Source organism: Populus euphratica, unplaced genomic scaffold (assembly GCF_000495115.2).
Source record: "Populus euphratica unplaced genomic scaffold, PopEup_1.0 scaffold28.1, whole genome shotgun sequence".
NCBI lineage: Eukaryota > Viridiplantae > Streptophyta > Magnoliopsida > Malpighiales > Salicaceae > Populus > Populus euphratica.
The window spans coordinates 161,938-174,006 of NW_011499862.1; the positions used below are offsets into that span (position 1 = coordinate 161,938).

Below are 12,069 nucleotides of genomic sequence, written 5' to 3' on the forward strand. Positions count from 1 at the left end.
AAGCGTTTGAGGTGTAATTACTTGTAATAAAGACTTTATCTTTTGCTTTACTGTGTTTCTTGGAAATACTCTCTGGTTTTCGAGTTTTTGTGCAACAAATATTCTGGTATTTGTCTATAAATGCATGCACTTGTTATAAGGGCTCCAGAACAGAGGATTCAAGAGAGAGTTCTTGGCCCTTTTGAAGAGAAAATTTTAAGGTTTTTTGTGCTGTAAGTATTTAGAGAGAGAGAGAGAGATGGGACTTTGTTTTTCTGATGTACGAGGAGGGAAACAAGCAATAGGAGGGACATCTCAGCAAAATCCCAACAGTAACAACAATGCTTCCCACAATGATGCTGTTGATTTCTTCTTCAAGTCCAATGGCCAACAGGCTCTTTTTACCCAAGTTGAGGTATGCGTTACGTTTCGACGTTTTGTGTTAATAAAAAAACAATGTAAGGCTTGGCGTGCGTGTTTATGTATTATTAATTTATTATATTTCATAGAATTGTGCTGTGAATGTCACTCAGCATTGATGAATTTTTTAATCTTTACTTGACTTTTAGTTTAGTTTTTTTTTTTTTTTTATCTTCAAAGAAAGAAAAGATAAGAAGTTTGAGTCTGTCTTTGCTAGTTTAATAATTAGAAGTAATTCATTGTTAATTATTTTCTTAGGGTTAGGTTCTGTTTAGATTCTTGTTTTTAATTATTTTTAACTGGACCTTCTCTTTTTGCCAATGTGATTTTTTTTCTAAAACATGTCATCTAGGTTGTAAATTTTGACATGGAATTTCTTTTTACTGTTCATAAAAGTAAAGGGTTTATGAAATTTTATGGTCTTGGTTTAAACTTTAAAGAAACCCTAAGCCTCTGTATTAAAACAGAGGATGGTTGGAGAGTGAAGGGAGCGAGCTTTAAATTTAAATGAAATTGTGATTAAAAAACCAGAAATCAAATTGGGAATGGAAAAAACTCTAAGGATATGCTTGGTGCACTGCTATTGCCTCTAATATTCAGTGACATTAACTTGATACAGGCGCAGAACCGTTTTGTCTGGTTTATTGATTCTCTGTGTAGTTTGGTTTGGAGAATTCTTGTATAGAACAGTGGTTTTGTTTTAAGGTGGATGTAACTTAGAGATTTTTTATAAATGAAGCCATGTGGGCCTTCCGAGCAACGTTGAGTGTGTATCATGGTGTCCTCGTTCAATGTTGGTAAAAGAATTGTCAACAGGTTGAAGAAGCTAGATGGAACATGTGCAGAAATTTGTTTGTGATTTGCTTTATTAATTGATATGATAATGCATGTTTTTTTTAATGTTGAATAGTCTTGTATCACCTTTGCCCCACATGCTCTGACTTTACTCATCTCCTAGCTGTTGCTTCCCCAAACAAAACACATGAAGATGAACACTTTGTAAATATGACTAAGCTTTTGGGAATGAGACAAAAATTAACTTTTAAATCTCTCTGTAAAATATGAATGTTGACAATTCATTGCTAATAGAACATGCTTAAAAACTTTCTTTATCCTTTTTGTTCATGACATAACCTGCAGATGCTTTTGATTTTAATTGATGTTGACTTTTCTTTGGCGCCTTCGCATGGTCAGCCCCTAGGCCCTTTATTGTGTTAGCTTCTTTCTTACTTTCTTTTTTTTTTCCCTCGATTTAGCTTGACACGAGCAATAGGTTGGTCTTGAATCTCCGAACACCCATTCATGCTGTACCTTTTGTTAAATGGACAAGCATTTATATGCATGCTGCTACATTGTTAACATTTAAATAGATTTAGTACAACAATAGACAATAGTCACTGGATTGTAGTTTGAAGCAACGTGTTAGTGTTCCAGAAAAAGTGAATATTTGGTTCGCCTTCATGACGAATATGATTAAGGATGAGAGTGGTGTGCGCAAGCTGGCCCGGACACCCACGTTAATCTAAAAATAAAAAAAAATATATGATAGTTTCTAGTATTCTCATAAACAATGGATACTATCTTCTTTTTCAAGACATGAATGTTGTGCACCCAATTAGCCAAGATGCAGGAAATTCTTTGCTTATAGCTGTTGGTGCTCCATGTGCAAAGATATTTTTCTTTCAATATCTGTGTCTATCTTTTCTGTTAGTTTATGAACTTATTTTTGTTACCTCAAGATGTATTCCCACTATTCAAATATGCTCTGCAGTTGTCTTTATCAGCATCAAACTTGCTTGATCGTGACATCACATCCAAGGTAATACGGTGAACTTTATATGCATATTTCTTGTCCTTTTGATGTTGCGGTAACCTGCCAAATTGTTATGTTTTCATGGGTCCGCCTTCTTATCCTTTTCTCAGATCGTCTGATCCTCTTTATTGTTTGCCTTGTAACTCTTCCATGCATGCCAAAGTTGGAAGATTTTTATCCAGATATCATGTATTTATATCCCATGTCTCAACTAGCTGCGTGGCTTCTTTTTTTGTGTTCCAGCTTATTTGACCATGGTCCAAGGATTAGTGTCTGCTCTAGATTAGAAATTATTGGGCAGGGTTTTGAAGGCCTCTTGCTATGGTTGATGTCCAGGGTCGAGAGAAAAAATAGAGGGATCAGGAGACTCCATTTTCAGTTTATTTGCAAATATGCATTTTTGTCAGATAGTTGGCAGTGCTTGTGTTCTGTGATCTTGACTAAAAAGATCTGTGTTGTAGAGTGACCCAATGGTAGTTTTGTTCGCAAAGAAAAGGGATGGGAAGCTAGAGGAAGTCGGTAGAACAGAAGTCATTTTGAACAACTTAAATCCTACTTGGATTCAAAAGATTACAATTGCTTATCAATTTGAGATGGTTCAGCCACTTGTGTAAGTTCTGCTCAATCTCTCCAAATGCTGGTTTTCAAGTTGCATATCTCCTAACATTTTCTGTATTGTGTTAAATGTTATTTTGTTTGGAGTTTTCAACTCACATTCTGTCTGTGCCCTCTTTTAGCTTTCATGTCTATGATGTGGATACCAGCTATCACAATAAACCAGTGAAGGTATGGCAGTTTCTTCTTCCAATTTTTCTCTATTATTTGGTTACTTTTCTCATAATTAAATGCATTCAAATGGTACACAGTTCTGGCATATCAACTGATTAAGCTCTGAGAATTCAGTCCGCAATCTGTTTCGCAAACTACTGTAAAGCAAAGACTTGCTGAAAGCAGTTTGGAAACAGGCAATTCACGTGATTGATCATAGTAGTTGCATAACCAGATAACTTCTGCCAGATTCATAACAGTGAGAAGCCACCCTCAGTTGAAAAAAAGGAATATGAAATTATCATGTTTGAGATATCAAGCACAAACATTTTGGATCATAACACCAACAAATTTTAGTGAGAGGAAAATGAGATAAAAAGAATTAAAATGGAAGTGGCAGAACAAATTAGCCTCTCACAAAATAGTGAGACAAATTTTTCTTAAGGTGATGTTTATATTTTAAAAACTGTTCTCTATTGCCTCTCAGTCACTGAAGTTGAAGGATCAGGAATTTTTGGGAGAAGCCAACTGTGTTTTGTCTGAGGTAAGTTCCTTTTAATGTGATATTGCTTGTGGAGTTTATGCAAAGTAGAATGCATGCATTAGGTGAGGTTTTAAAATATGATTTATATTATTCTCTAACAGCTATAATACAGCAAAACCGTAAAATGCAGCTGGTTTTACATTAAGTAATGGCGATATTTAAAAGCACAAGGGAGCTATTATGAAACTAATTTGTTGCTTCAACAATTTTGCTTGTGAAGCTTTGCACTACTTGTTTTAGATGACCATTGATGCAACTGGAACTAATCTGAATGTTGTTCTCACCATTGTATAATCATTTTGGACGGGCTTACTGTCATTTTCGTAGACTTTTTTTCATGAACTTGACACCACTGTTTACATTTATTTTTGCATTTGGCAGATAGTGACAAGACAGAATCGTACATTAACTATTCAACTCCAGAACAGAAATGGGCATGGATTCCTCCGAAAGTTAGGGACTCTCACTGTCCATGCAGAGGAAACAATTGCTTCAAGAACTACTGTCGAGTTAACACTACGGTGTTGTCACTTGGCTAACAAAGATTTATTTTCCCTGAGTGTAAGTAATGAGAAATGAGTGTTAATGTTTGTCATCTATATTAGATCTCAGTTTTTTTTCTTTTTTGTAATAGGACCCCTTCTTAAGAATATCTAGAATGGTAGAGGGTGGAGGTTCTGTGCCTATATGCAAGACTGAGGTGGTGAACAACAATCTGAATCCAATGTGGAGGCCTCTATGCCTAAGTATGCAGCAATTTGGGAGCAAGGCAGGTGTCATGTCTTAAACTATTGTAGATGATAGATTAAAGTTTATTGAGTGCTTGATATCATTATTTATTCAGGTTAGCTTAAAGTGTTTCACTTTGATACAGGAAACCCCCCTTGTTATTGAGTGCTTTGATTTCAACAGCAGTGGAAATCATGTGCTAATTGGGTAATTGTTTTCCCTTTGGCTTTTATTATGTTGTTTACTTTTTCATCGTGTTAACATAATTTAGTGGTTGGCACCAATATTAATACATTTTTATTTATTTATGTCCTCAGTAAGCTTCAGAAATCAGTGGCAGACCTGGAAACTCTTCACAGAGAAAAAAATGGTGCTAATTTCGTTATACCGTCCAGCCATGATCGTGAGAAGGTCAATGCTTTCTATGCATGCAATCTAATATACAATTTTATTGGCTTTGCTAATTGCTCCTTGCGTAATAGGTGCTGAAGGGTCAGCTGTTTGTGGATCGATTTTTGGAGAAGGAACAGTATAGTTTTCTGGATTATATTTCGAGTGGCTTTGAGCTAAATTTTATGGTTGCTGTTGACTTTACGGGTAAATAAAGTTTGATTGTCTTGCTGTTGATAACTTTTTATTCCCCTCACCTCTTTCCTCTCTAGTTTGATATCCGTTTCATGCATTGGATAATCTTTTTTTCAGCTTCAAATGGAAATCCTCGAAATCCAGATTCCTTGCACTACATAGATCCTTCAGGCCGGTTGAATTCTTACCAGCAGGTGAGGCAGTGGTATTTTGTTGCTCTTACAACGGGTAGTAATTATTCTCAAGAGATTTATAATTGAGATATATTAGAATGATAACACTACATTGTACCCTTGGCCTACTGACATGTTTTTGAACTGTTCGATCGTTCAAGATGTTCCCCCTCTTGGAATTCTTCTCGATAAGACCACTTCCCACTCTTCACCAATATTTTCACCTGAAAGACTTCTATCTATAGGGGAATCAGAATTATTAAAACCAAACAGAACAAATAAGATGAATAATGCATGTAAGTGCATAGAGACTTCACCACCAAAAAAGTATTATGTGGATTACTGAGTAGTAACTAGTCAAGAACATGGTCAAAAACTCTACTTTCATTATTTGGTTCTTGTATATTCAGTTATTCAAAGCAAAATTAAGCCGAAAACAAGCTTTTAAGTGGGTGTAGAATGAGCTTTTATTCTTGTTTTGTGGACTTCCTTTTGCTGTTTAGAAGAAAATATAATTCATGAATGAATTGGCTGCTAAGCTGATCGACAATTATCTGCAGGCTATAATGGAAGCCGGGCAGGTCATACAATTTTATGATTCTGATAGGCGTTTTCCTGCATGGGGCTTTGGAGGAAAGACACCTGCCGGAACAGTATCTCATTGTTTCAACTTGAATGGCAGTGCAAGCTTTGAGGTAGGAAGATAATTGAAATGCTTGATTATCCTTACAGTTATTGAATTGGATTGCATATATAAGCTTGTTTCTCCAAAGCTACCACAAGATTTCCTTTTTCTTGTTTAATCTTTCAAAGCCCTTTAAAGAACAGTTGTTTTCTTTATTTAACAGGTCGAGGGCGTTGAAGGCATCATGGCTGCTTATGCAACTGCTCTACACAATGTTTCTCTTTCTGGACCCACTTTATTTGGACCAGTGATCAACACGGCAGCACAAATTGCTGGTCAGTCTGTCTCAAACAACAATGGCAAGTATCTTGTCTTGCTCATTATAACGGTAAAGTGAGCTATAACCTTGTTTTCCCTTTTCTCTTGTTTGCCTCTATGTTTGTAATAAATAAGTTGTCACCTTTCCTAGGATGGAGTTATCACAGATATGCAAGAAACTAAAGATGCTTTGGTGAGGGCATCTGATCTTCCTCTATCAATTCTTATAGTTGGAGTAGGAGGTGCAGACTTTACACAAATGGAGGTGTGCTTTTCTTCAGTAATCTTTACACCAAGCCATAAATTTGCTTCGTGGGTAGAACAATTTTGAACATTTGGCAGAGAGCTCTCATCTGCACCGATTAGAAATCTCAGCATCGAAACGAAAATGCTCTAAATCTTGTTCTTTTGCAGATCCTTGATGCTGATAATGGAGAACGATTACAGAGTTCTACTGGTCGGGTGGCTACACGAGATATTGTACAATTTGTCCCAATGCGAGAAGTGAACAGTGAGTATAATTGATGCCACCTTTTTTTTATCCCTGAAAACTTATTTGAATGAACCAAAAGCTGGTCAAGCTTTGTCGTCTTTATGGGACAGACTGACAAATTAAAGGTCTAAATTGTTGGAAATTAAAGTTGGGTGGCTGAATGCAATTCATTGCGGCCTTCGTTTATAAATACTATTGGATAGTAGACAATATTTAGAAACCATGATTTGCAGTTCGAAGTGAGATGCTGTCTGTCTGGTGGATAAAGATCATATAATTAACAGCACAAAATCGCTTTTGAAGAGTCAAAGAAAGGCCAGATGGAGGCACACATTCAAACTGACTAGCCACTCTTACACGTACCTTATTTATTGAGAGTCTACTCGTAACATAGCTGACTTCTTGTGTATCCTGATGTCTGAGGGAATACTTTGCTTCTATCTTTTATAAGCTGAGTGCTCCTGTTTGACCTATTTGAGTCTTTCATTCATGCTTGAATGCAAGTGACCGTTAGCAATTTCATCTCTTAGACTATAGGGTTCAAAAGTTGGTGCTACTAATTTACTTCTGTCTATTCTCTTTATTCTTGAAATCTCAGCTAATATGTTCATTGTGCTTTGAGCAGGTGGCCAGATTTCTGTCGTTCAAGCTCTTTTGGAAGAGCTGCCTGGACAGTTTTTGACCTATTTCAGGTCTAGAGATATCCAACCACATGCTCGTCATGTTTGCTAGAGAGTCTTGTTCTCTGGAATCATGCCAAAATTCCTCAAATATTGCACATATCGGGCGTAAACCGAAGTTTGTTCGTGTTAAGAAATATGTATTAGGAAATTAGGAAACAAATCTGATTCTTTTTTTCAGATTTTATCCCTTTTTAATTTTTCCACATTATTTCTACACCATAATACATTTTCCTAAATAAATGTTTTTATATTTTTTACTCTATTGTTTCCATTTTATTTTTTAAAAAAGAAATGCTTGTGATTTTGGCATTAAAAATGGAGAACTATGTGTGTATAAATGGCCAGTCATCCACTCGCGTGCACATGTATTTTTATATAGATGGCATGTTAGTTTTCTTGTTTTTTTCTTCCAAAATATATATTTTTTATAAATTAAAATGAGAAATGCAATAAATCATAAAATATGATGAATAGTTAATAAATTAGTAATTTCTTATAAAATGTAGAACTAGCATTTAAAATATATATACGTAAAAACTCTTTATAGAATTAAATAGAATTCTAACAAAATTTATATATATATGTAAAAAAAAGTCTGGAAGAGCAACTTCCAAACTTAAATTGAGCATGATTCAGGCCTCGATTGGATAGATATGATTTTTTAAGGAAAAAAATTCTATTTAAATTTTATCTTAATTCAGTAATTGAATTAGAAAATATATCTATTTTAAAAAAAACACTCATTTGACTTATTCATTTTAAAAAAAAAAAATCATATTATAAGTGTCCTATGTCACAAAATGCTGGTGAGCTGGGGCACACGCCCGATATATTTTTAATTTAAAAATAATCACTAAACACGCTATTAACAGCTGAATTATGGCTGGGTAAGGCGTTTAAACAAAAATAAAATGAGATGGAGATGCAGGGGATCGAACCCTGTACCTCTCGCATGCAAAGCGAGCGCTCTACCATTTGAGCTACATCCCCAATTTCTAGGATGGGGAGTTAAATATAATATATAATTAATAAGTGAAAAAACAGTCGAAAACAATTTATATACCTCAACAGAGTTGTGAAAGAAGCCCTCGCCATACATTTTTTCCTTGGCAGCGACCTGAGTATCTTCGAGGGGGGTATCCGGAATAGGGATTTTCATTTGCTTTCCGGACGCTTTGCTTCGCTGCTCATCCTACTGGGATATCATCGGCCCAATAATCAAGAATTTTCTGGCTTTAGATGTTTCTAAGTTAAACTGCTATGGTTATGGCGAACTCATGGTTGGATTCTGACATTAGGAGGCATGAAGAAGGGAAAGGACAACTTCCACAGGAATTTCCCGAGATAATTGGTGTTCCATAGAGGAAGCAGGGAATTTTCATATCTGTAGTCGTTTTTGTGGCTTCTCATTGTTGACTTTTCCTTCTTTTACCCATCGGGTAAAGTTGCTGCAGTGAGGCCAAAAAGTTGTAGAAAGGGCTAATCATGTATGAATAAGAAAGGCAAAATTATATGATATAGACCTCATTTGCTGTGGTGTTTGTGAGACAGAGGCTGGCATGGTAGCTAAAGAATCCAGGCAACAATAGAGAAATAATGGCAAGAAACACCATCAGAAGTAATTGAGTGCTGTACGAGCTCAGCAGCCACTGTGAACACCAGAAAACTAATAATGAAAGTGAAAAATTAAAACAGAAATTTGAAGTTTCAACATCATTCCCTGAAATTTAAAACAAAACATTATCAAAAAATTAAAGCAACACAGTACTACAGCAATGCTGGCAACAGAACATGAAGCATAACTATTTCTGTTACGAGTTCCAGCAAAGAAACAAGGAAACCAGTTGCAACAACTTCTAAGAGCAAGTTTCACTATGAAAAAAATTAAATTATCGGTAGAAAAGGTTTGTTTTTTTTCTAATTTTCTTTTATTTAAGTTGGGAAACTGGCATGTGGGTAAGAGAGGATTCAAAGCCCATTGACATAGAATTATGAATGGTCTAAATGATTTACAATAAGTATTACAGATAGGAGTCTCTACGTATGAAATCCAGCAAGACGCAGTTTACAAGAGAGGACAAAATTTGTTTAGAAAATTGTTGCGGGATTGAATTTCCAGGAAGCAACAGTGGCTGTAAACCCAGCAGCAACTAGATATCTGCACCATCTATATTATCTTCTATAATGCCGATGCAAGATCCTACAGATTTTCCCATTGTCATGGCCTCTGCAAGTTTTGCTCTGGCTCCTTCATGACGACGCAACATTAGGATAGTGTTCAGGACAGACCATCTGACTTGGGAATCTGCTTTCTTTTGAGTGAAGCCTAAGCCCTTGATTAACATATCCAACTGTGCAATAAGCAAATGATAAGGTTCCATAGTTAAAGTCAATATTTGCATATTCCTGAGATTTCTGCATGACGAAACCTGTCATTACAGAACTCCAAAAACGATTAATCTGAGGGTTTGCTCAGACCTTATTTATATCAGCAAGTCCACCCTCGGCATATCCGAATAAAAGGTACTCGGTCGCTACACCCGCAAGTGCTATACAGGAGAATCTGTTCAGAGTCTAGAAGAACATCCGAAGTCCACATGTAAGAATAATTATCACGTCCAAGGAGCTTAATCATTTCTACAGCAATATTCAATTTTGTCTTTCACTCACAAGCAGTAAAATCTGAAGTTAAGAAGTCAACTACATACCGTAGCTGATACTTTTCCTGTATTAACCTGTGTGCCATGGAAAGTGGAAGAATCAGCGGCAATACCAAGAATAAATAATTTCAAAATAATGTTCCTTCTGAAACCTGATCAGCAAAAAAGCATGCAGTTTTGTAGCAAATAGCAATTCACAATGTGAGAATTCCAGAAGAAAAATTGCAAGTAAAGTTGATCTGTCAAAACTTTCATGCTTCCATAAATTCATAGGTCCTAGATTGTTCAAGTAGCACCACTACTTTGTGTCCACACTTTCCAAAGGGTCCATAATTCTGCTACTTGATAGACTGGAGCTGGAATAGAACAATTAAGTATGATTCAGAACCCTTGATTACACACTTTCCAAAGGGTCCATAATTCTGCTACTTGATAGACTGGAGCTGGAATAGAACAGTTAAGTATGGTTCAGAACCCTTGATTCCTTGCGAAATGCTTATCTAATTGCTGGAGAGCTAAGGCAACTTAAGAAATGCCATGAGCTGACAATAAACAGGAAAATAATAAAAGTGACCCATCCACCGCAGCTAATTAAGATGAATTAATATACAACACGATGGAAGCAGTATATGAGACTGTTGAAATGCAGGGTAGTGAAATATCACAGAACAAAATTCAAATCGCTAAAGCCAACCTACTTCTTCAAGAAAATCAAAATCCACAAAAGCAGTCCCTGCTTGAACATTGAAAGATCCATCCTTCTGTAAAGCTTCCAGGCTTGTAAGTGTATAACCTCTTGGAAGGATGCCCACCATGTAGGCAATCAGGAAATGGCCAGCTTCATGCTGCAGGAAGAAAAGTGGGGAAATTGGAAAGAAGTTATTTTGTTATATCAGAAACCACTTCCATTAACATGAATTCAGATGTCCATCGATACTGAAGACATGGAGCACTGATAAAAGAATACATACTATCAATACTAGTACCCTCTGAGTTGGGTCTGTGTGAAAATGTTACACGACTTGAAATAAGCAAGCAGCACAGATTTCAACATCATATATCTGTGTGGACCAATATGAGAAGGAGAGGTCTTACTTGAATAACCCGGTTGTGGTACTTCTGACTGAAGGTGTGCCCAATCGTATCAAGAACCAAGCTGCCAAGACCTCCATTAAAAGACACCTACAAAATCCACTGGATTAGACACTAAAATAACATAGAGGGTGCCAACTTATATTTGTTCAAGACAAGTAAATTTATAGCAGCAATAGACAGTAGACTAGGGGTCTCGGGGATTCTGGTTCAAGTTCTCACTACTTGCTCAGAAAGAACATTCAAAATTTTATACAAGAAAATAGCGAGGAAGTGATCTTTGACAGCACATAAAGGTGTAGGCAGGCAGGCACAACTTCTGCAATAGAGAAACATAACGAATTTGGAAACAACCTTATCCTTGAAAGCGAGTGGACAAGAAATTAAACAGACAAATAAATCACAATTACGACCAAATGTATGCAAGTAGGACCAAAACCATGATTATATTTAATTATTTATGCATGCATTGTTGAAGGTGAAAATTCAGTATCCAAAGGCTGCCTGCTGTAACATAATAAATAAGGGGGTAGGTTTTGATACAAATTTAGAAAAGCATGAGGAACTTACAGAGTCCAATGTCCACAAAAACAACAACCCCAAGGAGAAAAGGAGGATCTGTTGTGGACTCAACCCAAATGCATTCCATGTAGCAAGCCCTCCAGCAACACCAGCAAGCTGCAGATTTCTTTCTATAGCACCAAGAGTTGCATCCACAGGAGATAAAAGTGATCTTGTCTCTATTCCATTTAGTTTCAATTCATCCAATGTGTAAAGCCTTTGTGGTATCTGCACAGTTCATTTACTCATTCAAGGAAGCAAACGGTTCTTTCAACACAGACAGAAAGACAAAGCACCACCACAACTATAAGTAAAAACAGAAGGTGAGAAACTTTTTGGTGCCAAACCTGCCTTGCAGCACCAAAACATCTAAGCCCACCAGGCTTCCCTTGCAAATCCTTGACAAGAGAGAGTGCTGCTCTTTCATCTCCCTTACTTAGCTCCTTGTCCACTTGCTCCAATACTTGCTGTCTTTGTACACCAACTGAAGAACCCACAATTTTTTTAGAGCAAAATCTCAATCTTGGAGAAACTAAACCTGTGTAATACACGACTGTGCCCATTCAAGACAGTTTTTTTATAAAAAAAAAATGGATGACACAAAATAAAAACCTTTTTATACCTCA

At 36.3% G+C, this 12,069-nt stretch overlaps 2 protein-coding genes and 1 non-coding gene across 3 annotated transcripts; 1 reads left to right on the forward strand and 2 right to left on the reverse strand.

Moving 5' to 3' along the window:
* Nucleotides 1-7,366, forward strand: BON3 (Calcium-dependent phospholipid-binding Copine family protein). The gene is made up of 16 exons (XM_011025202.1): nt 1-394; nt 2,171-2,218; nt 2,674-2,822; nt 2,950-2,998; nt 3,468-3,524; nt 3,906-4,085; nt 4,159-4,293; nt 4,399-4,460; nt 4,571-4,664; nt 4,736-4,850; nt 4,956-5,032; nt 5,572-5,706; nt 5,860-6,024; nt 6,106-6,219; nt 6,369-6,465; nt 7,073-7,366. Exons 1-16 carry the CDS (start codon nt 239-241, stop codon nt 7,177-7,179), a joined length of 1,740 nt encoding a protein of 579 aa, XP_011023504.1. The 5' UTR covers nt 1-238; the 3' UTR covers nt 7,180-7,366.
* A 681-nt stretch (nt 7,367-8,047) lies between these two features.
* Nucleotides 8,048-8,120, reverse strand: TRNAA-UGC (transfer RNA alanine (anticodon UGC)). Its single transcript has one exon. It is a non-coding gene; the product is annotated as a tRNA-Ala (tRNA).
* A 963-nt stretch (nt 8,121-9,083) lies between these two features.
* LOC105124970 (stress regulated protein) lies at nt 9,084-12,050 on the reverse strand. Its single transcript, XM_011025206.1, has 7 exons — nt 11,791-12,050; nt 11,453-11,671; nt 10,886-10,972; nt 10,489-10,635; nt 9,839-9,865; nt 9,609-9,704; nt 9,084-9,481 (listed from the first exon to the last, which is right to left on the reverse strand). The coding sequence occupies exons 1-7, from the start codon at nt 12,004-12,006 to the stop codon at nt 9,281-9,283; spliced, it is 993 nt and encodes a 330-aa protein (XP_011023508.1). The 5' UTR covers nt 12,007-12,050; the 3' UTR covers nt 9,084-9,280.
* Nucleotides 12,051-12,069: the final 19 nt, after the last annotated feature.